This window comes from Argentina silus (assembly GCF_951799395.1).
Source record: "Argentina silus genome assembly, contig: scaffold_210, whole genome shotgun sequence".
In the NCBI taxonomy this organism is placed as follows: domain Eukaryota; kingdom Metazoa; phylum Chordata; class Actinopteri; order Argentiniformes; family Argentinidae; genus Argentina; species Argentina silus.
The window spans coordinates 35,001-62,968 of record NW_028153152.1 but is presented as its reverse complement, the minus strand read 5'-3'; the positions used below and the strand labels follow the sequence as shown (position 1 = coordinate 62,968).

The 27,968-nt window shown below is 49.6% G+C and overlaps 2 protein-coding genes across 2 annotated transcripts; one reads left to right on the top strand and one right to left on the bottom strand.

Moving 5' to 3' along the window:
* Window positions 1-313: 313 nt before the first annotated feature.
* med23 (mediator complex subunit 23) lies at window positions 314-14,637 on the bottom strand (the record flags this gene model as incomplete). Its single annotated transcript, XM_083697662.1, is given in 18 exon segments — window positions 314-406; window positions 409-471; window positions 474-562; window positions 677-819; window positions 2,060-2,305; window positions 2,774-2,919; window positions 4,201-4,344; window positions 4,584-4,784; window positions 9,207-9,302; window positions 9,556-9,668; window positions 10,002-10,071; window positions 10,522-10,623; window positions 11,611-11,709; window positions 12,443-12,554; window positions 12,855-12,979; window positions 13,223-13,310; window positions 13,527-13,558; window positions 14,501-14,637. Coding segments are annotated over 18 exon segments (2,013 nt in total). The 5' UTR covers window positions 14,552-14,637.
* A 490-nt stretch (window positions 14,638-15,127) lies between these two features.
* On the top strand, window positions 15,128-22,934 carry il20ra (interleukin 20 receptor, alpha). The gene is made up of 8 exons (XM_083697661.1): window positions 15,128-15,536; window positions 16,382-16,514; window positions 17,739-17,941; window positions 18,144-18,352; window positions 18,775-19,102; window positions 20,263-20,396; window positions 20,563-20,960; window positions 21,117-22,934. The coding sequence occupies exons 1-8, from the start codon at window positions 15,482-15,484 to the stop codon at window positions 21,700-21,702; spliced, it is 2,046 nt and encodes a 681-aa protein (XP_083553787.1). The 5' UTR covers window positions 15,128-15,481; the 3' UTR covers window positions 21,703-22,934.
* Window positions 22,935-27,968: the final 5,034 nt, after the last annotated feature.

Below are 27,968 nucleotides of genomic sequence, written 5' to 3'. Positions count from 1 at the left end.
CACACGCAGACAGAGGCGCACACGCACAGGCACCCACACACACACACGTTACTTTGACATAACAGAAAAAACTAGCGGTTATGAAAAGTGTTACGTGTTTTTGACACTTCAATAGAATCTGTTCCTTACAACCCAGAAATGAGTCAGCACTCCTCAGAGGTTGAAAAACTTCTGCTCAATAGCCTGTCTGAAACCTTCTGTTTTTCTCTCTTTCTTTCTGTCAGGAGTACAGTGAGGCAGTGTGACAGCGCTGAACCATGTGTGGTTGTGGTCATCGAGACCGTGTGTGGTCCTAGCGAGCATGTGTGGGTCCCTAATGGGCCGCGCGGTGGTGGTCAGATTGACTGCGTGTGGCCGTGTTGGGTAGCCACAGTACGAACCAGAGATGCAGCTGGTTCTGGTTGGTCTCTGGGGCACGGCGGCCAGGGAGTGGAGGTGGCTGAGCAGCTGGACGCGGTAGTGGGGCTGGGCTGGATGTGGTGCATCCGGTAGCTAAACATCTCCAGCAGCGTGTGGAGGATCCCCCAGGCGTGGGACTTAAACACGTTGGGAAGCAGCTGGCCTGGAGACACACAGACACACAGGTAGAACAGACAGACAGGCAGGTAGGAGAGACATTTGGACATTATATCATCCATTATATCCTCCCCTCCCCCCCACAGCAAAGCAGACTCACTGATGAAGCCCTTGATGCCCAGGGACTCTATCTCCATGTAGACCAGCAGTCTGCTGTAGGTCTCTACCAGGGCGGGGGCCAGGGCGATGCTGGACTTGGCATGGGCCAGCTTGATTACCCGTGTGGCTATGCTGTGGATCAGACTGGATGGAGGGAGGGAGGGAGGGAGGGGAGGGAGGGAGGAAGGGAGGGAGGGGTGAGGGAGGGAAAGAAAGAGAGAGAGAGAGAGAGAGAGAGAGAGGGAGGGAGGCAGAGAGAGCAAAGGAGAGAGAGAGAGAGAGAGAGAGAGAGAGAGGGGGAGGGAGGGAGGCAGAGAGAGCAAAGGAGAGAGAGAGAGAGAGAGAGATACATGTTAATGATATGTCAGTGACATGTTCCATGTTAGTGACATACGGTAAACATCTCATGCAGCTCTCATTGACTCTGAGAGGACGTGTTGGGTAAACCACCACCCTGCAAATACAAGTGTTGCTGTTTCAGGTAATGTCTTGTGTTGACAGCTCTGACAGGGACATGAGCGGTCGTACAACAACCGCTCACCTACCCACACACACGACGCTGGAGTTTACCAACAGAGTGACGGCACGCCATTTAATCAAGAGGAGGGTGGAGGAGGGGAGGAGAGGAGGAGGGGAGGAGAGGAGGAGGGGAGGAGAGGAGGAGAGGAGGAGAGGAGGAGGGGAGGGGAGAGCACGAGAAAAACTAAAAAGAAGCTTTTAGGTTGAAATGGAGGGGTGATGTTTACACTTCTCTCTCTCTCTCTCTCTCTCTCCACCCCCCCCCCCTCGTGTCTCCACAGTGAGAGAAACATTAACAAAACAGAGATAAACATTAAGGGAAATTACGGCTCACAGCTCTTATCTATTATCTGTGATGTAACACACATACACACACACACACGAATTAGCCTGTGATTAAGGCAGCCTCAGTGTGTATTAACTAGGGCAGACACAGAGAGAGAGATGTGACTAAGAGTGATGGCCTAGCCCACGCATCACAACCCTGGCTCAGGGCCAACGCCACGGCCTTCTAACGAGCTCTCACTGGCCGGCCGGCCGGCTGCCGCCTGGGTTTTGGTAGAGACTTCATTAACAACATCAATAAGATGCATCCTCATCTCTCTCTGTCTCTGTCTGTCTGCCAGCCTTCTGGGTGGAGAGGTGCTGCTCCCCTGGGGGGGGAGGGGAGAGAGAGAGAGACAGACAGAAAGAGAGAGAGAGAGAGACAGACATAAAGAGAGAGAGAGACAGACAGACAGACAGACAGAGAGGCAGACAGACAGAAGGGAGACAGACAGAGACAAACAGACAGACAGACAGTCAAACAGACAGACAGAGAGACAGACAGACAGACAGACAGACAGACAGACAGCTCATCCCCCACCTCATCTTGGCATGGACGGTCAGGGAGTCCAGCAGGTTCATGGGCAGGGGGGTGACGGAGCCCGAGGCCATGCAGTTGGTGCCAGGCAGGGTGATCCGCATGCTTCCGTTGCCGTAGATGGTCTCCACCAGCACGCCCATGGGCAGCGTGAAGCACTCCGAGTTGGTGGAGTAGGCGTTGCACAGCAGGGCGATCTTATAGTCCGTCATGCCCAGGGACTTGTTACGCAGGCTCTGCTGGAGGAACCTACAACACACACACACACACACACACACGGACGGACACACACACACACACACACACGGACGGACGGACACATGGTCACACACACACACGGACAGACACACACACATTAACCTGCATTCTTTGCACAGGTCATCTGAAACAAGGGGGTGGGGGGGGGGGGGGGGATGGAGGGATGGTGAGAATCTTACTCGTGGTGCTGTTTGAGGGAGTGGGGGATGGAGGGAGGGATGGAGGGATGGTGAGAATCTTACTCGTGGTGCTGTTTGAGGGAGTGGGGGATGGAGGGATGGAGGGAGGGATGGAGGGATGGTGAGAATCTTACTCATGGTGCTGTTTGAGGGAGTGGGGGATGGAGGAAGGGATGGAGGGAGGGATGGAGGGATGGTGAGAATCTTACTCGTGGTGCTGTTTGAGGGAGTGGGGGATGGAGGGATGGAGGGAGGGATGGAGGGATGGTGAGAATCTTACTCGTGGTGCTGTTTGAGGGAGTGGGGGATGGGGATCTGGAGTTTGGAGTTGTCGTTCTGGGCTTTGCGGTTGAGGTGGATCCAGATGCAGGTCATGGCGAAGGCGTGGGTGGACTGGGGCTTGTTGATGTCAGGCACCGGGATGCACTGTACAGACCACAAGATAACATCAACATGTCATAATTCACATCAATCAATCAATCAATCAATCAATCAAATACAGGGTTCTCGGGATGCTTGAACAGCTGGCGGTGGATTGTGTCATCAAAACCCGACTTGCGTTTATTCGTGTCAAAATGCGCAAAACAAAACACAGCTAAAAACCGCTGAATTCACTGAGGAACATCGTAACGTTTTCACTCTCGCTTTTGTTTTTAGCGACGATGTCGTTGGTTCCGCTATCGTGACGAAATCTATCGTTTGATTCGCCGGGAAACGTTCACATCGCAGCGTGGCGCAGAAACACTTTGACGTTCTCTGGGGGGAACGCTGAAAGAGATTACTAAGGACAACTATCCGAACCCGAGCGAAATGGTTTAGGCATGAGGGGGACAAGAAAATGCAAAAAAGAAAAAAATAAGAATTGATTAAAGATATTGAGCTCATTATTGTTGCTCAAAAGCCAGATAACGGATGCTAGCTCCCAGATACCCTATTAGCATGCTAATGGCGGATTTGACTGGGAGTTAATTGGGGGTTTGTATCTGCAGCTGGCTCCTGCTGCAGGGAGAGTCAGGCTGCAGATGTCTCAATCTGGGCTCCCCAGGGAGCTGCAGACAGACAGACACTCAGGAGGAGGGTCCATTCTGCAGCGCTGAGGGTCTGCAGACAGACAGACACTCAGGAGGAGGGTCCATTCTGCAGCGCTGAGGGTCTGCAGACAGACAGACACTCAGGAGGAGGGTCCATTCTGCAGCGCTGAGGGTCTGCAGACAGACAGACACTCAGGAGGAGGGTCCATTCTGCAGCGCTGAGGGTCTGCAGACAGACAGACACTCAGGAGGAGGGTCCATTCTGCAACGCTGAGGGTCGACTCTCACAGCTGTAATAACACTCTCACAGCTGTAATAACACTCACAGCTGTACAGGTTGGGGGGTACAGGTTGTTATGGGGGTACAGGTTGTTATGGTGGTTGTTATTGGGGGTATAGGTTGTTATGGGGGTTGTTATGGGGGTACAGACTGTTCCAGGGGTTATTATGGGGGTACAGACTGTTCCAGGGGTTGTTATGGGGGTTGTTATGGGGGTACAGACTGTTCCAAGGGTTGTTATGGGGGTACAGACTGTTCCAAGGGTTGTTATGGGGGTACAGACTGTTCCAGGGGTTGTTATGGGGGTTGTTATGGGGGTACAGACTGTTCCAAGGGTTGTTATGGGGGTACAGACTGTTCCAAGGGTTGTTATGGGGGTACAGACTGTGTCACTACCTCTTTCTCGGGGTACAGCAGGTCGAACAGCTTCATGACGGGCAGGAAGTCGGCCAGGGCGTTTTTCTGGATGCTCCCGGAGATGAACTGGAGCAGGACCCACATCAGGTGGTCTCTGCCTTTGATCAGGCCCCGTCCCGCGAGCTGGGGAGGACACACACACACACTGTTCTATTCCATTCTAACTGCTGTGTTTGTTTGTGTGTGTGTGGGTGTGTGTAAATACAGTATACCTTCAAGTGTAGTCAGCATACACTGTGTGTGTGTGTGTGTGTGTGTGTGTGTATAGTGTGTGTGTGTATAGTGTGTGTGTGTGTGTGTGTATAGTGTGTGTGTGTGTGTGTGTGTGTGTGTATAGTGTGTGTGTGTGTGTATAAACATACCTTCTGATGCAGAGACAGCACCATGTGAGGGAAGCTGGCGAACTGGAAAAGAACGAAGAAGATGAGCTGGCTGGAGAGGTGTTGCCACAGCAACTGACTGGTGCCGCCATCGTCAAACTGCTCCTCGGTCTCGGAGCGCTCCATGGCGTACACCACCAGGTCCACCAGCTGGTCCTCCAGAACCGGGCACCGCTGCTTGTGCTGGGGGGAGAGGGAGGGAGGGGAGGGGGAGGAGAGGGAGTGAAAGGGGGTAGACGGAGGGGGAGGGGAGGGAGAGAGGGGGGGAGAAAAAGGGGGGATGGGGAGGGAGAGAGAGCGAGAGAGAGAGAGAGAGAGAGGGAAGGGGGAGGGTTATCATTCCTTCCCACAGGCCATTGAACTCCAATTAGGGTCAAATCAGTGTTTGTTTTCGTTCAATCCCAAAAGCGTGCGCTTGGATTAGCGGAGTGGGCTGGTTAGGGAGGCTGCGTGGCACATTCAGCACCGCGCTTTTCCCTCCCATTGTGCTGGCAAAGATAAAACAAGCGCACCTCAAGGAATGAAGGACAACAAATATATCCCAGCCACCCAGGTCTGACTCTAGTGACTTCATGTCTTCATCACTCACACATCAACACCCCTAAATATTCACATATACAGACGCCCCTCGTGTCTTTAATAAGGTGTTACTGGCCTCCTTGATAAGGGGACCTCTAATAGTCTCTCACACTCTCTCTGACTCTCTCTCTCTCTCTGACTCTGACTCTCTCTCTGACTCTGACTGAACAACAACACAAGTCACTGGGCCATCGAAGGGTAGAGTCTCACAGCAAGGAGAGGTTAGAACAGTGGCTACACACACCAGCAGAGGGAGGGAGGACACGCACACACATTTGTGCATACACGTACATGCGCGCACACACACACACACACACACACACACACACACACACACACACAGACAGACACTCTTGTGCACACACAGACACAGACACGGAGAGAGAGAGTGTGTGTGACATGATGTGAAGACAGCAGCACTGCCGTAGAAAACCCTGATCCCAGAGAGGCCCTGATCCCAGAGAGGCCCTGATCCCAGAGAAGCCCTGATCCCAGAGAGGCCCTGATCCCAGAGAGGCCCTGATCCCAGAGAGGCCCTGATCCCAGAGAAGCCCTGATCCCAGAGAGGCCCTGATCCCAGAGAGGCCCTGATCCCAGAGAGGCCCTGATCCCAGAGAAGCCCTGATCCCAGAGAGGCCCTGATCCCAGAGAGGCCCTGATCCCAGAAAGGCCCTGATCCCAGAAAGGCCCTGATCCAAGAGAAGCCCTGATCCCAGAGAAGCTGAACTGTATCACAGAGTTGGTCTGTCTTCAGAATGCTACGTTAGCAGCACATATGCTACGTTTACAGTCCACCTGACTGGCTTAGCGTTGGCGTCTAATAGTTAGCATTCAGCCAAGATCTGCTCAACAGGCGGCAGTCACAGATGCTCTCTCTCTCTCTCTCCATCCATCTCTCTTGGTGTTGTTCAGTCGGTCTGTATAGAGAGCAAACACTGCCATCTGGTGGTCGTCGGAAACATTACATACCTTTTTTACCTATTAAATTTTTTTCTAATTCAATGTTTTCCTTCCATCTCTGTGATACAGTGCAGCCAACCCCCACCGCCCCCCCCATCGCCCTGCCCTGCCCTGCCCCCCCACCGCCCCCCCCATCTCCCTGCACTGCCCCCCCCCTCCCCCCAGGAAGTGACATCATGCAGGAACTAAGTAAACACAAACACATTCCTGCCATTCCTCTCAGCATCACTGGCCATGAGAAGAGAGAGGGAGCAGCAGAGCGACAGGGGAGGCTGGTGGAGGTAGAAATCAGAGGACGGGCTCGGGATAATGCATGGAATAGAATGAGGAATGCTATCAAAGTATCACGTGTGTTTGATACCATTCCTCATTCCACTCCATGCATTACACCGAGCCCGTCCTCCGATTTCTACCTCCGCCAGCCTCCCCACGTCACTGTGGAGATGGGCATCGTCTGACTGAGGCTGACCTAAACCAATCATGTTGTAGCCTGTAAAAAGGGTTCTCTCATCATCATGCTCTGATTGGCTCAATGAACCTCATGGCCAGCTCCAGAAACACTCCCAGAATGCATTGCGCCACGCCACTGAACAGCACACTGGTACAGACATATCCAGAGTGTCGACATCAAAAACAAACAAACAAACAACAACAACATCAAAACAATTGTGGCGGGTCAAAGGTCAACCGTACGAGGGCAGCAGCACAGGTCATGACCACACAGGAAACAGGAAACAGGAAACAGACTACAGTACATCCAGGCATGCAGCAGATCAGGGCTTGAAATGAACACGTGGTCATGACTCAGGTCTTTACATCTCAAAGTCACACGGCCAATTCTCCTGGTTGGTTCTTGTCGCTGCGTGGTTTTAGGAGTGTGAATGTACGGCCAAATGACAGAAAGAAATGTTGATATCGGTCTCAAATGTGGCAAGGACACTGGAGTGTTTGGGTGCATTAAAATGTAAATAAATACTATTTTAAAAGGCACTAATCGTGTATCCAATGACATTATCTAACAGGAATATCTTAACCCCTGTGAATTGGGACTACAATGACGGTCACTTCTTTAGGACTACAATGATGGTAACTTCTTTAGGACTACAATTATGGTCACTTCTTTAGGACTACAATTATGGTCTCTTCTTTAGGACTACAATTATGGTCAATTCAATCAGCCATTTTTAAATTGAGAATCTAATCCAAGAAAATAGCTAGACTAGGCTCGACATCAGCCAACAGTTTCACACCACCACCATCACAGCTTCAAGAGGGAAGGACATGGTGAATGAAAACAGAGATGTTTCGTCCAGGTCGATCCCACCGCCATGGTGCTCCTCCATATCACTGGTAGGTGCATACAGAGGGGGTAGATGCTAAGTGGGATCCTTGGGACAGCCCTGTGGCCATATAGCTTAGCCCTATCCTTATGCTCTCAGATCTACAGGAGTGCCTACCGACCCTGTGACCATATAGCTTGGCCCTATCCTTATGCTCTCAGATCTACAGGAGTGCCTACCGACCCTGTGACCATATAGCTTGGCCCTATCCTTATGCTCTCAGATCTACAGGCGTGCCTACCGACCCTGTGGCCATATAGCTTGGACCTATCTCAGATCTACAGGCGTGCCTACTGACCCTGTGGCCATATAGCTTGGACCTATCTCAGATCTACAGGCGTGCCTACGAGGAGCTGGTGGCTGATCTGGGATTCAGCCATGCGTTCATTCATGTCGTGTGTATTCAGCTGCTAACGGGCATCTGCCTACTGTTTTACAGTCATTTCAAGCCCTAAATGTATTTTTTTATTCTTGGATCTGTCATGTAATCTGTGTGTGTGTGTGTGTGTGTGTGTGTGTGTGTGTGTGTTTGTGCGGAGCGACCAGTTATATAATAATAATAATAATAATAATAACAATACTGTGTGGTTAGTGACAGAACAACAGCAAGGCTGAATGAGAACATACCTGAGCAATGTTCAGGGTCTAGAGAGAGGGGGGGGCAGGGGGAGAGGGGGGGGAGGGAGGGCAAGACAGGACACCACACAAAATAAAGGAAGGAAAAAAGAAAGAAAGAAAAGACAAAACAGTGACTAGGAGGCCAGCTCCGAGGTCCCTGTCAGTCAGCCAGCCAGCCAATCAGGACAGGGCAGCCTGAGAGGTGTGACATCATCATCGTGTGACGGGCGCATCGCTCCTGCAGTGTGTTCCCTGAGCGCTAACCGTCAGCCCAATCGCTGACTACGGACTCCTACCTGGTCGACCAGTGATTTGAGTTTGACGTTTGACAGGTCACCAAAGTCTTAAATCTGCTACAGAGAAACACACTGCATTCCCTGATAGGCCACAGGAGTACCCCCCCCCCCCCACACACACCCCCACCCAGAGTTCCCTGGACCAATGGGCAGACAGGAACTGAAATACTATGTTCAGTGTTTCCCCTAGACAATTGTCTAGGCGGCAAATAAACATTTAGATTTCCTGTCTGAAAAATTATAAATGGAAACTATTAAAAGGCCAAATCTCTCAGGCGGTGGAGAAGGAGCTAAAATCCCGAAAATCGGGATGGTCATTACCAAAATAGTTATCAGTCATCACCGTCGATCACCTGCATTGTTGTTAAAAGACGATTGTACCCCACTGGAAACCACACTTCTGTACGCCAGCAGAGAGCTGTGAAACGTCACTGTGAGTGTCTATGGTAGGAGAGACACTGTTCTGGTTACCCTGGCCGCCAGGTAAGGCTGACCGTCGTATAGCCCACTGAGTGGCAGAGTGTTTGGGAGGCAGGCCTTATAGAAACAAAGCAAGGCAACCATCTTAGTTGTAGTTTTGTAGTTCCTTCAGCAGGGTTGATACTCAGATGAACTACAAAATGGATCATGTGACATTCTGGCTTTAGTACCTGGGTTACCACGGAAAGAGGAGGAGGAGGAGGAGGAAGGAAGAGGAGGAAGAGATAGAGAGAGGGGATGATGATGGAGAGGAGGAGCAAGAAGAGGAGGAGGAGGAGGAGGAGAGAGGCTAGGTGAGGGGGAGGGGGGCTAGGCGAGGGGGGGGGAGTTACCTGCTTGTTGAGGCCCAGCATGTTGCACACCATGTCTCTGGAGTAGGGCTGCTCCAGAACGTAGCGCAGGAGGCCTGTCTGAGGCTCAAACAGGTCCTGGAGGACACGGACACACACACACACACACACGCACACGCACACGCACACGCACACGGACGCACACACACACAGTTTAAATGGAATACATGTTTTTCTTAACATCTAAAATGCAGTGTGAGGGTGTGTTTCTGTGTGCGTGTGCGTTGAGTGTGTGTGTGTGTGTGTGTGTGCGTGTGTGTGCGTGTGTTAGGTATGTCTATGTGTGTGTATGTGTGTGTGTGTGTGTGTGTGTGTGTGTGAGGTTCAGTACCTTGTCGAAGGGCAGCATGCCCCTGAGAGGGAAGCGGAGCGTGGTGGGGTCTAACTTCCAGGAGTTACAGATGGCTCCTGAGTTGTTGACCACTGGAAGGAGGCTGCATCTCCCTGCACGACACACACAAACACAGCACAACCATCAACAACAACAACAACAACCTCTACCTGGAGAAACAGCCCACGCGGTCTGAGTTGTATTAGCTAACATATCACAAGTCAAACACTACAAGTCTGTGTGTGTGTGTGTGTGTGTGTGTGTGTGTGTGTGTATGTGTGTGTGTGAGTGTGTGTCTGTGTGAGTCCGTGTGTGTGTGTGTGTGTGTGTGTGTGTGTGTGTGACTGTGTGTGTCTGTGTGAGTCCGTGTGTGAGTCCGTGTGTGTGTGTGTGTGTGTGTGGTTTAATCTCTGCTGCAGGCTGACCAGCTGCCATGGAGGTCTTACCACAGATGGAGTTGATTCTGGCGGTGGGCCGAAAACTGTCCACAAAGTCTGATATGAGGCTACCCAGGAGCTAGAGAGGGAGGAGAGGAGAGAGAGCGAGAGAGAGGGATCAGGGGGGAGGAGAAGAGGAGAAGAGAGAGGGAGAGAGAGAGACGCTGATGCATTCTGATGCTATAGTGGACTTCCAATTCTAGTTGTTTGGAAAGTGTATTCACCTGTCACTCCTTAATGCAACACACATTCACATCATGACGAATGAAAACAAATACATAACTATATACATATATACTATATACATACCAGGGGAGGCTGGTGGAGGTAGAAATCGGAGGAGAGGCTCATTGTAAAGAATGGAATTGAATAAGGAATGGTATCAAACACATGTGTTTCACCCATTCATCATTCCATTCATCACTATGAGCCTGTCCTCCAATTTCTACCTCCACCAGCCTCTCCCCTGATAGGTGCTATATCCATCCAGTATACAACATGGTTGTAGGGTCGTCTGACTCCAACATACCCAGTGTGACAGAGTCCCCTCAGGGTACAGCTTCCTGATCTCTGTGATGGCAAAGTAGGCAGGAAGCAGACAGGCATTCCTGTCTAGGATATACTCTACCACCTGGGAGGGAGGGAGGGAGGGAGGGATGGAGAGAGGGAGGGAGGGAGGGATGGAGAGAGGGAGGGAGGGAGGGATGGAGGGAGAGAGGGAGGGAGGGAGGGAGGGAGGGAGGGATGGAGAGAGGGAGAGTAGGGAGATGGGAAAGGGATAGAGAGAGAGAAAGACACTTTATCATCTATCAATAAAATATAATAAATAAAATAAAGTCTGTGTGAGTGGGGGGTGGTGGACTATAAGGTCATTTATATTATACTGGGGGGGGGATTCTGCGGGAGGGTACCCCAAAATTATATTATTTATTTATTTTATTTAACTTTATTTCAGACACATAGGTCCATATCAGCAAAGAAAAAAGAAAAATTATAAAATACAACACAATGACAACAGTACAGAAATGTGACTCACAGTGACCAAAACACAGACAGACATTTGTTCCAGTGTTTCCAGAGACTAGAGGAATACTGTGTGTCACTTTGTGTGGGCTCAGTTAAAGACATTAGGATTAAAATGTTTTAATCAATTCGCCGACACATAAATTTATACATGAAATAACCTCAACACAGCATGAAAGGTGGGAACATTACTAGTCACAAACGTATGACTTGCACTTCTGCATGCATCATTAAATGCCACCTGAAGCTTTTTCATTTTGGCTTCACGATAACTGCACCACAGGAGGGCTGTACAGAGTGGAGCCCAGTAGGCTTTAAAAAGAGCTGTTTTTACATCATCTGCACACAGAGGAAATGTTGATATGACCCAACTTCATTTACCACGTTTACCTCTAGATCTGCCGTGAAGAACGATGGAAAATGTTGCATCTGATCCTCCTTGGTTTTCGCCATCACGACAACACTCTTTTTAGTTAGAGTTAAATTTGATAGTACAAACATCCCGCATCTCAGGACGCCAGCCCCGCCCCCACCCCCACCCCCACCCCCACCCTGAGCCGGGTCATGTGACGGAGTGTTTAAAGCGGTTCCGTACCTCTCTGGCTGCCAGCAGCTGCTGGACCACAGCTGAGCTCACAGTGTTGGGGATGGTGTGGATCTTATCCAGCAGGGCCTTCAGTAGATCTCTCACCCCCTGGATAGACAACAACAGACAAGCACGTCAGTCACGCTGGGGACGAGAAACCGTCACCGTCATCGGTGGTCACAGAGTGGCGTTCCGCAGCTCTACTGCGTTTTCCAGCTGGGTACAAGCGTCTTTTAACTACGATGCAGGGGATGACTGCTCTCTCTCTCTCCCTCCTTATAGCCCACCCCCCCTCCCCTCCCCTAACCCACACACACTCTCTCTCTGTCTGTCTGTCTGTCTGTCTCTCCCTCCTTATAGCCCACCCCCCCCCCCCCACCCACACAGACAGACACACACTCTCTCTGTCTGTCTGTCTCTCTCCCTCCTTATAGCCCACCCCCCCCCCCTCCCCTAACCCACACACACTCTCTCTCTGTCTGTCTGTCTCTCCCTCCTTATAGCCCACCCCCCCCCCCCACCCACACAGACAGACACACACTCTCTCTGTCTGTCTGTCTCTCTCCCTCCTTATAGCCCACCCCCCCCCCCCTCCCCTAACCCACACACACTCTCTCTCTCTGTCTGTCTCTCTCTCTCTCCTTATAGTCCACCTCCCCCCCACCCACACAGACTCTCTCCCTCTCTAGGTTTGTGTCTGATCTTATAGTCCACCTCCCCCCACCCACAGAGACTCTCTCTCTCTCTCTAGGTTTGTGTCTGATCTTATAATCCACCTCCCCCACCCACACAGACAGACACTCTCTCTCCCTCCCTCCCTCCCTCTCGGTGTGTGTCTGACCTTGTAGTCCACTCCTCCGACGATCTTGCGTATGAGTCTGAAGGTCTGGGCCCACAGCTGAGTCCTCTCCCACTCCAGACTGTCTGAGCTGATCAGGGCCTGGCACACCATCCTGGGAACAACAACAACAATCCCTTCACATCCTGGGAACAGTGATCAGGATTATACATTACCTTCAATGCCCTGGTCATAAGAACAACACAACACCACATCACAAGACAACCCAACACACCACAATACACCAACACCACAACAACAACAACAACAACAGCAGGTTCTCCATGAGGACCATGTTCCTACCTGGGCGGCACAACACCATAACCACAACCACCACCACCAACAACAACCACAGCAACCAAAACAACACCACAACAGCAGCAGCAGCAGGTTCTCCCTGAGGAGTGTGTCCTACCTGGGCGGCAGCAGGCTGGTCTCCACAGCCATGGCCAGACAGTCGTAGAGGAAGGAGATGCGCTTGGGGCTGTGCTGCCCGTGGATGAACCTGACGACCCACTGGACACACTGCTCATGGGAGTCCTGAGGGACAACAACACTGCTGTCAACTACTGGTTAACTAGGAGACAACTACTGGTTAACTAGGTGTCAACTACTGTTTAACTAGGTGTCAACTACTGGTTAACTAGGAGACAACTACTGGTTAACTAGGTGTCAACTACTGTTTAACTAGGTGTCAACTACTGGTTAACTAGGAGACAACTACTGGTTAACTAGGAGTCACCAACCCAACCCTAACTACTGGAGGAGGGGGGGGGGGCTCACCTGAGGGAGGGTACCCCAGTACTGACGGAAGGCACCCAGACAGCTGATGAGTTTTGTTCTCTCATCTTCAGGAGTGTCCATAAACATGCTGGGGAGACATGGGCATTAGACATAGAGACACAGCAGCGACGACAACAACAACAACAACAACAACAACATCCCTCAACATAAGCTATAGTCAACTGTTACACCTCATGGCGGTTGACCCAGTCTGGTCTTTCCCAGCAGGGCTACAATGTAAACCGCTTTAACACCAACAAAACAAGTGGCTCAGCAACTGAATGCAGAACGCTGTTGTTCTCACCCCGCAAAGGCCTCCTCGATGACTTCTGTTTTCTGAAAAATAAAATGCGCCGGTGAATATGTTGACAATATCCGATAAAACCACCCTGTGATAAAACCACCCTGTGATAAAACCACCCTGTGATAAAGCCACCCTGTGATAAAACCAACCCTGTGATAAAACCAACCCTGTGATAAAGCCACCCTGTGATAAAACCAACCCTGTGATAAAGCCACCCTGTGATAAAACCACCCTGTGATAAAACCAACCCTGTGATAAAACCAACCCTGTGATAAAACCTCCCTGTGATAAAGCCTCCGTGTGATAAAACCTCCCTGTGATAAAACCACCCTGTGATAAAGCCTCCGTGTGATAAAGCCTCCGTGTGATAAAACCACCCTGTGATAAAGCCTCCGTGTGATAAAACCAACCCTGTGATAAAACCAACCCTGTGATAAAACCTCCCTGTGATAAAGCCACCCTGTGATAAAGCCACCCTGTGATAAAACCAACCCTGTGATAAAACCACCCTGTGATAAAACCAACCCTGTGATAAAACCAACCCTGTGATAAACCAACCCTGTGATAAACCAACCCTGTGATAAAGCCTCCGTGTGATAAAACCAACCCTGTGATAAAACCACCCTGTGATAAAACCAACCCTGTGATAAACCAACCCTGTGATAAAACCACCCTGTGATAAAGCCTCCGTGTCGGTCCAGAGAAGAGGCCGTGGTTCTGACAGCACAGTAACCACCGTTAGCTCCAGCTGCTGTCAAATCACACTGGGGCACTAATGAACGAGGCTGGCTATAACATTGATATGTTAAATTAAATATCATATTAAATAAGACTTGACATAAGAACCATGCTTGCGAGCTGGAAGATGAAGTTGGCTTTACTAGCAGGCAGGCTAACGTTAGCTGTCCGCCTGCTAAACAAAAGACCATATGACTAAATGCGAAAGTTAACGACTTCATACAAGAGGTACATACCACGACATCCTCGAATATGCTCTGGAGCTGCGTTTCCATTGAAATCGACATGTTTCAACGATTTAATGGTGAATTTACCACCAGCATATCAAAGACCAAAGACCGCTCCGCTCCGCTCCGATGCTAACGGCGGCTCCTGAGACCCGGAAGTTGGTCCAGTCGTATAAACAAACCGATACGAAACAAGCAAAAATAGTACAAGGTTCCACACTGTACCCGAACATTGGAATCGCATCTCTTTATTAAATGTTTCAGAACATTGATGGTGATATCATTGTAGCTCCTTGGTTGCAGCTGAAACGTTGTAAACCTCAATATCAACCGCATGTATGCCCTTAAGAGCAACACATCAACAGTTAGTTGAGATGCTAGCCTCGAGAGTAATGCTGATTTCGGCCCCGTGGGGGCACTAGACCACTATTTGAAAAACTGCTCCAGCTACCAGTCAAACAAGTCCTCATACCTCAAATATTCAAGGCAAATATGTGATGAAATCATTGCATAGTCTTTTCAACTATGTTTATAGAGCCTACGTGTGGGCCTGATCAGTGTTCCTTGGAGTTACTCATATTTTGAGCAAAATAAATAATGTTTGGAACATTTGAGGACAAATCTCAGGCTATACAAAATACCAATCTATCCTATGATATCGCTAACATAATTCTAGGGAGCTAAATGTATTAAAGTTCATCAAATAGTTGACCTTTGTTATGAAAGTACGCAAACATCCCCAGTAGATTTCGAAGTTCACATCTGCAGTGTAACTCCTCCCCGCTCCAGTGTCCAGGTTGAGGTGAGACACGGTAAGTTCAGCGATCAGCCCCAGAAACAGGTCTCACTCCGCCGTGACAGCCGTCGTGGAGGAGGATCCCTGGCGTGAAGCATTTAGTTACACCTTGAATCGGCCGAGATCTCCGTGAGATCAAAGAGAAGAGACTCAACTTCTGTCATGGAAATGTCAGGACTGTGTTACTGACCACGATGCTGCCGAGGAACGTCATCGTCGTCGTTTACCTTTGTATTCTACAGATCACAGGTAGGTCCTTTCTGCACCGCTTCATAGAAAAGCATGATTGTGAAAGTGGTGCATATTATATTTCACTGATGGATTTATGATAGTCCTCTGTAAATAATATAATATATATGCCATTTATCTGACGCTTTTATGCAAAGCGACTTACATTGCAGTGAGTGCGTACATTTCAGTATAGATGGTCCCAGCGGGAAACGAACTTCAGCGTTGTAGCACCATGCTCTACCAACTGAGCCACAGACGACCTATGTCCAATTGTTTTGGTGACACTGAGGTTCGGACCTTGGCTACATTGATTGTGCATTGATTATTGGATTATACAGTAATTTAATTATTATCCAGATTTACAAACAGATGTGACAGTGACTAAGAAGATTCTAATGACTATAACACCACTCTGGTGGGAGGAGAACACGCGCTCCTCTGAAGAGACAGGAAACAGGTTGGCTGTGGTCGCGTGCAGTCAGGCACGGAATAAAAGGTCGCCTGCTAAGCTGGGGTTAGGGTTGGGGTTAGGGTTAGGGAGAACCTTCTCTCTCTGGGTGGAGGTTCAACACTTCTGTACCTTTGAACTTCAATCACAATTGACATCCTGTTTTTCAGCAGAATTGGTTTTCATCTGCAAGAGAATAGGTCAGGTTACAGGTAGTGTTATGGAATGCCATTGAGTGATCCTTGGTCGTTGATCATGTGTGGCTCTACCCTCTCCCCTCCCCTCCTCTCCTCTCCTCTCCTCTCCTCTCCTCTCCTCTCCTCTCCTCTCCTCTCCTCTCCTCTCCTCTCCTCTCCTCTCCTCCTCTCTTCTCCTCTCCCCCCCCCCTTCCCTCCTCCCCCCTCCTCTCCTCCAGTGGTCTCTCTCAGGTCCTCTCTAGCCAAACCTGTAGAGATCCTCTTCACCTCCGTCAACCTGAGGAATGTTGTCCAGTGGCACCCTGGGAAGGACTCTCCCAAAGACACCCTCTACACTGTGCAGTATGCAATGTAAGTACACACTACAGAGTACGCAATGTGAGTACACACTAGAGAGTATGCAATGTGAGCCAGGGGAGGCTAGTGGAGGTATGGACACACACAAGGAGGGGAGGAATGGACACACACACGTGTGTGTGTGTGTGTGTGTGTGTGTGTGTGTGTGTGTGTGTGTGTATAACACCATTCCATGCATTACAACCAACCCGTCCTCCGATTTCTACGTCCACCGGCCTCCACTGAGGTACAGTACCTGGGTAGTGGTGAGAGAGATGTGAGCCCATCGCTGTGGACATACCCTGTGTGGGGGCAGTCATAAAGGTCTGGAGTACTGAGACCCTGTGGACACCCTGTGTGGGGGCGGTCATAAAGGTCTGGAGTACTGAGACCCTGTGGACACCCTGTGTGGGGGCGGTCATAAAGGTCTGGAGTACTGAGACCCTGTGGACACCCTGTGTGGGGGCGGTCATAAAGGTCTGGAGTACTGAGACCCTGTGGACACCCTGTGTGGGGGCGGTCATAAAGGTCTGGAGTACTGAGACCCTGTGGACACCCTGTGTGGGGGCGGTCATAAAGGTCTGGAGTACTGAGACCCTGTGGACACCCTGTGTGGGGGCGGTCATAAAGGTCTGGAGTACTGAGATGATGGAAGCAGATGATCTGACTCAGCTCAGTAATGAGGAGGCGTGTGAAGCCCCACTGCTGCTCTGTAGGTTCACTCACAGCTGTAAAAAATACTATAACATATTCTAGAGGTTATTAATGAACTGTTACTACTATAACATATTCTAGAGGTTATTAATGAACTGTTACTACCATGGGGGAAATGGAACACCGGGATCTACCCTTCTCTTGGTGACTCTCAATAGGCTGCGAGCGTTTATCAAATCGCTATGGATTTAAATTAAAAAAAGATTTGGCAGACAGACAGACAGACAGACAGACAAGCAGAGAGACAAGAAGACAGACAGACAGACAGGCAGGAAGGCAGACAGACAGACAGACAAACAGGCAGGCAGGCAGTCAGACAGACAGGAAAGCAGGCAGACAGACAGACAGACAGGCCGAAAGACAGGCAGGCAGGCAGACAGACAGGTAGACAGACAAGCAGACAGACAGGCAGGCAAGCAGACAGGCAGGCAGACAGGCAGGCAGACAGGCAGGCAGACAGGCAGGCAGACAGACAGCAGACAGGCAGATCATGAATGTAATGAATGTATGTTTGTTGTGCCCTAGCTACGGTGACAGCGTGGAGGGCGGAGGGAGACGTTTGCGGTGGAGGGTGATGAGGCAGTGTCGGGATATGTCCCGGACCTGGTGTGATCTGTCCAATGAGACGAGAGATCTGGACGATGGCTACTATGCCAGGGTCAAGGCTGTGGGGACGCAGGGTTCCTCTGGCTGGACCGTCTCCACCAGGTTCGACCCCAAAGCTGACAGTAAGTTCAAGTTGAGATCCTGTCTGTCTGTCTGTCTGTCTGTGTGTCTGTCTTGTCTGTCTGTCTATCTGCCCATCCATCCATCCATCCATCCATCCATCCACCCATCCATCCATCCATCCATCTAACATCTCCAGAGAGACAGGGACGGTGTGTTAGACATCAAGGTGATCAACACCATGTTTACATTTCCCTCCTCCAGCAACCTTTGGCCCTCCAGGAGTGACTGTGGTTGTCCAGGACAACAGTGCTGTCATCAAGCTGAAGGGACCAATGAGGTGGCAGACGGAGAACATGAATAAAGAGCTCTCCATGGCCCGGTTCTACCCTCAGATGACCTACCACCTCTCTGTGCTCAACCGCAGGAGGAACCAAACGGTTGGTGTCCGTTTCAGACAACTCTTTATGAGGTGACACCAGGATGTACTGTACTACAGGCGAGGCTGGGGGAAAAGGTAGAAAGGTAGAAATCGGAGGATGGGCTCACACGTGTTTGATACCGTTCCTCATTCCATTCCATGCATTCCAGTGAGCACGTCCTCCGATTTCTACCTCCACCAGCCTCCCCTGGTGTACAGTACAGAGCCACAGGGGGTTAAGAGGGTTAACGGCAGTTAATTACCGTTATCATATTTCACTTATATATTATATTTTCCTCTCACAACAACAAGTATTACTGTCTGAGTGAGCGAATTGGTGCTCTATTGTCATGGAGACACAGAGTCGATAGTTCCAAAGGACACAAAACAATAATTGAACACATTTTAAAGATGGAAGTTATGGGGGGCGCTTAGTGGCGTGGCACACTAATGAGCTTACCACGTAATCGCAAGGTTCCTAGTTCGATTCAGACCCTCGACCTATCTTGCATGTCATCCCTCCTCTCTCTCCCATCCTTCCTGTCAATCTCTACTGTCTCTATCCCAATAAAGCAGAAATGCCCTAAGAACATATTTAAAAAAAAGAAGATGGAAGTTATTTCTGTCTCCAGTATGTTGTGTGTGTGTGTCCTTCAGCGTATCTTCTCTCTGGAGAACCGGTCGTTCGAGTACCATCTGCTGAACTACGACACCGAGTACTGTTTCTCCGCTAAGGCCCGCCTCCCCTCCCTTCCTCTGGACTGCCACGCCTCCTCCTGGCACTGTGTCACCACGGGAACGGGTAAGGGAAACAGGGGAGGCTGGTGGAGGTAGAAATCGGAGGACGGGCTCATTGTAATCCAATTATTCATTGTTGTTCATTCCATTCAATGAGGTTTGATACCATTCCTCATTCCGTTCCACGCATTACAATGATCCCGTCCTCCGATTTCTACCTCCAAAAGCCTCCACCTCCACCGTCCTCTGATTTCTACCTCCACCAGCCTTGGCTGTACATGCAAGAAGTATGCTAGTGTGGATAGTGGGAGGCTTGAGAAAGTGTCCTACCAGATTACATGCAAGGAGACACACACACACACACACACACACACATATATACACACACACACACACACACACACACACATATATACACACACACACACACACACACACATATATACACATACACACACACACACACACACACACACACACACACACACACATATATACACACACACACACACACACACACACACACACACACACATATATACACATACACACACACACACACACACACACACACACACTGTTACAATGACTTAATGCAACTACCATGCTAGTTTAGTTCTAATGGAAACCCTGTTTGCGTCCAAAACTATATATACACTATATATAAACAACTATACTATCCAACAATACAGTTGATCTTATCTTATGAACCTATGAATGAGTCTCCAGATAAGAACAGTATGGGCTTCAGCCAACTACGATAAGAATCAAACATCATCATGCCAAACATGGATCATGTGAACCACAGTCATTTAAGCAGGCTGAACCACATACTGGGCAGTTCTGGGAACAGGCAATCTGTTTACATTCTTCAGGTGGATCATTGACTAACTCCCTGATCAGTATGTACCAGGTTTCTGGTGAAGGCACAGAGGAATTCCACACAGTTCTCTTTTAGCTCAGCTGTAATAGGAGGAGAGGGAACCAGCTAAGCTGTGATTGGAGGAGAGGGAACCAGCTAAGCTGTGATTGGAGCAGAGGGAAGGAACTTGCTGGAAGAAGCAGACAGTTGAGGTGTTTTCCCAGGGTGCTTAGAGACTTCCTGGTACTAACAGGAATGCCTTCCAGTGCAGTGTGTGTGTGTGTGTGTGTGTCTGTGTGTCTGTGTGTCTGTGTGTGTGTGTGTAAGTTTCTAAAACTCCCCCCCCCCCCTTCCCCCTCCAGACCCCCTCGTAGGACAGATGCTGCTGATGATGTTGGGAGTTTTAGTTCCTTCATTCTGTCTCATCATCCTGCTCCTGATTGGCTGCCTGGTCTACCGCTTCCTGTTTGCTGAGCAGAAGAGGCCGCCCGTCCTGGTGAGAATATGAGAGAAACAAACCAGTGACATTTTCTCTTTACTGTACATCTGAGTATCTATCCATCTATCCATCTACACATTCTAAATGGTATATTTTATTTCATTAATATTTATGTAAGCCAAATTCATTCACCCCCCCCCCCCACCACCACCACACCCCCTAGAATATGTCCCACATCCAGACCCCGCCTCGGACCTTCTGCCCAGAGACTGTCAACGTGATCCTGATCAACATGGCCCCCCCGACCCCCAAGCTCCTCGCTAAACGACGCCTCCATCACCAGCCGGAGGCGGAGTCTCTACTGCCCTCCTACGCCCCCCAGGTGGCCCCAGAGGAGCAGAGAGGATCATGGGAAGTTGAGTCCCGGACAGAGCCTTTGGACTACGGCTGGTTGGAGGTGAGAGGTCAGGGGTCGGCCAATGAGGATCCACCACAGCTGAGCATGGGCGTGGGCCAGGGGAAGTCCTACATGCCCCAGAGACAGAACCTGTGTACCCAGGGACCAGAGGAGGGAGGCTGGGGTGTTTCTGGGGTGTTTCAGATCCCACTGCTGGGACTGGGGCTGGGGAGAGAGCTGGGGGTAGGGGTAGAGAGAGAGCTGGGGGTAGGGGTAGAGAGAGAGCTGGGGGTAGGGGTAGGGGTAGGGAGAGAGCTGGGGGTAGGGGTAGAGAGAGAGCTGGGGGTAGGGGTAGGGAGAGAGCTGGGGGTAGGGGTAGGGAGTGGGGGCTACAGAGAGCAGGGTCAGGGGGACCCCCTACAGTCCTACGCCCCCCACCTCTGCTCAGACAGAGGGATCTCACAGCCTGGCCAATGGGAGGACACCCCCTCAGACCCTGGCCAATGGCAGGCTGTCCCCTCCGAGCTGAGCCAATGGCAGGACATCCGATCGAATGACGACATTGTGGGATTGGCTGTGGAGCAGGGGGGCGTGGCTGAGCACCTGGGGTATACTAGGAGGGAACAACAGCCCCTGCGACAACGCCGGGTCAACCTGTACATGGCCCAGAGGGCGGAGGAGGAGGAGGAGGAGGAGGAGGAGGAGGAGGGGGGATGTAGAGGGACCTATTTGGACTGGAATCCTGAGACAGGAGCCCTCCAGATGCCACTGTTGTCTGAGAGAGAGGGAGCAGCGGAGAGAGGGGTGGAGGGAGGGGTGGAGGGAGGGAGGGAGGCAGAGCAGGTGGACCCTGGGGAGATCCTGCCCAGTGTGTTGGTGAGACAGTCGTCAGAGGAGAGCGAGGTGGAGAGTGACCTCACTACACTACAGAACACCTGGAGCCTTCAGATCAGCATGGACCAATGACACGCACGTTAACATTCAGCATGGACCAATGACACGCAGTTTAACATTCAGCATGGACCAATGACACGCAGTTTAACATTCAGCATGGACCAATGACACGCAGTTTAACATTCAGCATGGACCAATGACAGCCTCCAGGTTCTCGGAGCCTCCAGTACAGTCTGGTGTAGATATCAGCCACTGAAGAAAAGCAATTACATGAAGGAATAATTCAGATTCATAAGAAGAATATTATGTGTTTGACTGTTGTATTTGACTGTATATACCATATATACCTAGATGTAGTTGCCAAAATCAACTGAAGGAAATCTATTTGATTGTCTTTTTTATAGTTTTGATTCTTGCACTTGACTATAACATATATGTTTAAGTGGGGGGGGGGGGGGGGGGGTTACCAGTCAAAGGTTGGACACACCTTCTCATTCAATGGTCTTTATTTTTTATTATTTTCTACATTGTAGATTAATATTGAAGACATCAAAACTATGAAGGAACACATATGGAATTATGTAGTAAACAAAAAAGTGTTAAACAAACCAGAATATGTTTTATATGTTAGATTCTTCAAAGTAGCCACCTTTTGCTTTGATGACAGCTTTGCACACTCTTGGCAAGGTGTGTCCAAACTTTTGACTGGTACTGTATGTGTTTAAGTTTGTGTGTGTGTGTGTGTGTGTGTGTGTGTGTGTGTGTGTGTGTGTGTGTGTGTGTGTGTGTGTGTGTGTGTGTGTTGGGGGGGGGGTTACTAATGACACTGGTTGCATGTGATTGCTTCCAGCCTACCTGTCTGAATGTCGCTGTTTGTAAATGGCTCTGGGTCATGTCTGATACTTGAATGTGAAAAGTGAGTGATTTAATTTGACAGTTTTATTAGAATATCCTACGTGTTGCCAGATCGCCGTCCAGTTGCACCACATTCCATGGCGGTGACAGGTCACATGACAACAGACCGAGGTGCCAAAACCAAAGGGAGGGAAAGGGAGGGAACCTTGTTTACTCTCAACACACCTGTTATTGTCTTGTTTGTTTATTCTAAATTGTTACTAACAATTTAATATTCTAATTCTGATTTCTAATTTACTAACAATTATTTTCTTTTTTCTTTTTCTGATGTTGCATGGGGTGGTTTTATGTCTGCTTGTTGGAGTGTACTTGTTGGAGTGTACTTGTTGGAGTGTACAGTTCCTGAGGAGAAGTCTTTTGAGTGAGTAATAATATGTGGATGTATTTTCTATGTTGTTATAATTCCAAATAGCTTGGCCTTCATATGACCTCTCATGACCTCTCATGGAATGTGGAGGTCACATGGTTCAAATTGACAGCTATGTCACTTTAACCTCTGAGGACCAATCAGGATGCAGTGCTGCAACCATGAAAGCCTTAGTCATGTTGAATCTCAGGTTTATGTTCTTCTATGGTTGGACAGTTTTATACAAGACACTAAAACACACACTTTATACTTATCTACTTCCCTCTGAAGTGTGTGTGTGTGTGTGTGTGTGCGTGTGCGTGTGCGTGTGCAAGCGAGCCTGCGTGCGCGTGTGTGTGTGTGTGCGTGTGTCAGGAGAGGAACAGTTAAGTGGACAGCCTGTTAAGTGCTTATGTAAATGAAGGTACTTCTGCCGCAGCTAAGACCCTCCCCCTCCCCCTCCCCAGCCCAGAGGTTACCACGTCAACACAATGTCTCTGGTACAACCGAAACGGGAAAAGAAAAGCACTCCCACCTCATTCAAAGTAAAACATTTCTGAAATGAAAACACTTCCCTGTTCTTTCTGGTCTCCGTTGGGACATATTCTGCTGCTGCTATTGTCAACCTTGTCTGTTCTTTCACACCTGTTCCCCTTTCACACACACACACACAGACACAGACACACACACATACATACACACACACATACATACATGCGTGCACACACACACACACACACACACACACAGACACACACGTGCACACATACACACACACATACATACACACGTGCACACATACACACACACATACATACACGCGTGCACACACACACACACACACAGACGCACACATACACACGCACGCACGCACACACCCAACAGACAAACACACCCACACAGATGCACACATACACACACAAAGAACGATGAGCTCTGTTGTTTGTGGGTCTTATAGATGCCACACAAACAGGAAGTGAACACAGCCCACCAGTTTCATAACAACAAATAGGTAAAGAAGCCTCCTGTAGACGAACCTCATCCAGACGAACCTCATCCAGACGAACCTCATCCAGACGAACCTCATCCAGCCTCCTGTAGCCAAACCTCATCCAAACAAACCTCATCCAGACTAACCTCCTGTAGCCAAACCTCATCCAAACAAACCTCATCCAGACTAACCTCATCCAGACTAACCTCCTGTAGCCAAACCTCATCCAAACAAACCTCACCCAGACTAACCTCCTGTAGTCAAACCTCATCCAAACAAAGCATTGTTGACATTCCTGTTCACACAGAGCAGAGTAGTCTCTGCTTCTCTCCCCTCCTGGCCCACATTCTGAACATGTCAGTGTGAACGCCCTTCAGATGAGTCTCCTCTGCAGTACACACACACACACACACACACACATATACACATACACACCCACGCATGCACACGCACACACAAACACACACACACACAAACACACATAAACACATACACACCCACGCATGCACACACAAACACACACCCACGCATGCGCACACATACACACCCACACACACACACCCACGCATGCACACACATACACACACACGCACACACACACACACACACAGCGCGTGTTCTGGCCAGTCAGCTGTTAGGAGAGATAAAGGATGACAGCCTGGCAGCTCGTTAGTCCTTAATTACCAATATGACACAGCGGATCATTAACAATGGGCCTCACTCCTAGTGTGTGTGCGTGTGTGTGTGTGTGTGTGTGTGTGTGTGTGTGTGTGTGTGTGTGTGTGTGAAACACACATCCTATTGGTTGATAATGGGCCATGCTCTGATCAATAATTGAGAATGAGGCCAAGCTCCATTTGTAGACAGTCTCTCTGGGCCTGTCCAGAAACAACCCCTAGCCCCTACTTCCTAGACACTCTCCCTTAGCCCCTACTTCCTAGACACACTCCCCTAGCCCCTACTTCCTAGACACTCTCCCTTAGCCCCTACTTCCTAGACACACTCCCCTAGCCCCTACTTCCTAGACACTCTCCCCTAGCCCCTACTTCCTAGACACTCTCCCTTAGCCCCTACTTCCTAGACACTCTCCCTTAGCCCCTACTTCCTAGACACTCTCCCTTAGCCCCTACTTCCTAGACACACTCCCCTAGCCCCTACTTCCTAGACACACTCCCCTAGCCCCTACTTCCTAGACACTCTCCCTTAGCCCCTACTTCCTAGACACTCTCCCCTAGCCCCTACTTCCTAGACACTCTCCCTTAGCCCCTACTTCCTAGACACTCTCCCCTAGCCCCTACTTCCTAGACACACTCCCCTAGCCCCTACTTCCTAGACACACTCCCCTAGCCCCTACTTCCTAGACACACTCCCCTAGCCCCTACTTCCTAGACACACTCCCCTAGCCCCTACTTCCTAGACACTGTCCCCTAGCCCCTACTTCCTAGACACTCTCCCCTAGCCCCTACTTCCTAGACACTGTCCCCTAGCCCCTACACCCTAGACACTGTCCCCTAGTCCCTAGCCCCTACTTCCTAGACACTGTACCCTAGCCCCTACGCCCTAGACTCCGTCCCCTACCTGTAAGTATTGCGTCAGCAGTGTACTGCAGTATAAGCCAGATGATGCAGTAAAAACTCCACGGCGCTTTGTTGGAATGTTTGGTCTTTTTTGAATCCTTTCAGCTCTGGACGAGGAAGTACGGTCTGGGTAATGTTTCTGGGCAGGGCTGGAGTATTGGATGTCTGAGGAAATACCGGACTAGAGAAAAACATGTTGTTAGTAAAGTAACATGTTAGTACCTTGTGAATGATCAAGCACCTTGTGCATTAGCCTGGTCCTCTGCAGCAGCTCCAGATTTAATGCAGGGTCATAAAATATGAGTGATAACAGGAGCAAACATTGACTTGCGTACATAAAGTTAATGCTTGATTTTATTTATTATAGAGGTTGCAGATAGGAGATATACTGTGTGTGGAGGAGACGTTAGTTTCTCTCTCTCTCTCTCTCTCCATCTCTCTCTCTCTCTCTCTCCATCTCTCTCTCTCTCTCTCCATCTCTTTCTGTGTGTGTGCGTGTCTCTCTCTGTGTGTGTGTGTGTGTGTGTGTGTGTGTGTGTGGTTTACAACCAATATATGAGACATTCAGTGAGTCGTGAGCTTTATTGTAAATCAGATGTAGCACCGAATGAGCATTAAAAAAAATATGAAATGAATATTCTCAAGAAGAGAATGGAGCATTATACGACTTATTCCATTACGTTTTAGTACAGCGTCATAAAAAACATAATATTTAATGACTATGTAATGTCGTTCATTCCACAGACATTATTCCGTTCAGTCGCTCACAAACGTATTATTCACTTCAAACAGGATTCGTACAAGAGGGGTTTGACGTAGAGAGTGACCGTTGGACAGTATTTAAAGCAAGCTGTTACCAAATGGTCTGACATAAAAGCAGTTGTTTCGAGTCTATTCAAGAGTCTATTTGATCTTCGCCCAGCAGTTCTTCCAAAAATAGACGTGTATCCAAAACAAATCAGTTCTACACACCTACACACCTTTACTAATCCCTCTATCTCCTTCCACGACAACAGGCCGTCTTGGTAACGAGCCAGGCGTACACACATATGACAACTAGATGTCGCTATATCCCAATACATCTCCAGCCTATCAGAACTGCGTCTGAACACAGAGATATGAGTTTAAGCGTTGCGCTTCTGAGCGACCATTTCACGCTCCTACAAGTGTCTCTGCACAAATGAGATAGCTGCCGGCAGACGTATCTTTCTGTCTCTCTCGCCACACTCAATCTTGGATTTTCATTCAGGTTGTGTTTAGAACGTGTGTCTCGGTCTGCATCCATCTGACCGAGGCGAAGCGCTCTTTCATTCACGCCTCCCCTGTGAAACCCAACTAAGGTACCTCATAGACGATTAAGCAAAGCGGTGCGTTTCCATCTCCTGTTGGGCCGGTGTGGGTGTGTAGAATTACACACAGAAAAGAGACAGAACTGATATGTGGGATCGGAGCCTCCCACGCAAAACACCATCAAAGTAAAGTCATCACACACGCACAACCACACACGTGGACACACACACACACACACACACACACATAGGCAGGTGCACACACACACACACACACACACACACACACACACACAAACACATAGGAATGTTCCCCCACACACACACACACACACACACACACACACACACACACACACACACACACTCTACTCAGAAAGACGAAGGAGCATTTGAAGTCATATTGCTTATGTAGCACAAATGAGAGTGTGGGGAGGAAACGATATTGAACCCTGCGTTAAAAGCAGACATAAATCCCAAATGATTGCCTCCTGCTGCTGCCTCTGTGTGTGTGTGTGTGTGTGTGTGTGTGTGTGTGTGTGTGTGTGTGTGTGTGTCCGAGACAACTCCTGTAATGATGACTAGGAAAGGCCCCCATCTAAATCTCTGTCTGTCTCACTCTGGGTGGTCAGACCCAATAGCTAATACACACGTCTGAACTGATCCATCACACACACACGCACGCACGCACGCACACACCCACCCACCCACACACACACACACACACACACACACCACACACACCACACACACCACACACACCACACACACCACACACCCACACACCCACACACAATCCATCAAACAGCTCTCCAAAGCCCTGTCACTAGAGAAGTGGGGCTTTATGGTTTTATTGGCCGGTGAATGATCATATCACAGACTGATGGCCGTAGTCTGTCACTCCCCGCCGCCGCGGAGAGGAAATCCATCCCTCAGCAGGAGGTTCCAGACGGCCAGGAGGGCCTCCAGGGGAGGGAGAGGCTAACACTGGGCTCTGGGAGGGAGGCTGTTAAAGCGTAATACTGAGGGACAAGCCGTCGATAAAGAAGCTTAGAAACGGCTATCTCTCCCTCTCCTCCGCTCCGCTGAGGCTCAGGCACACGTTCTCCACTGGTGGCGAGTGCAGGGTAGGTATTACTGTGTGTGTGTGTGTGTGTGTGTGTGTGTGTGTGTGTGTGTGTGTGTGTGTGTGTGTGTGTGTGTGTCTGTGACGTGTATGT

What these genes read in the sequence shown, in the direction of transcription:
- il20ra (XM_083697661.1), top strand. Translation starts at nt 15,482, where the DNA reads ATGCTGCCGAGGAACGTCATCGTCGTCGTTTACCTTTGTATTCTACAG. An exon ending in TCAGACAACTCTTTATGAGG is followed by an intron (nt 18,353 to 18,774) that starts TGACACCAGGAT and finishes CGTAATCGCAAG; the next exon opens with GTTCCTAGTTCGATTCAGAC. An exon ending in AGAAGAGGCCGCCCGTCCTG is followed by an intron (nt 20,397 to 20,562) that starts GTGAGAATATGA and finishes CACACCCCCTAG; the next exon opens with AATATGTCCCACATCCAGAC.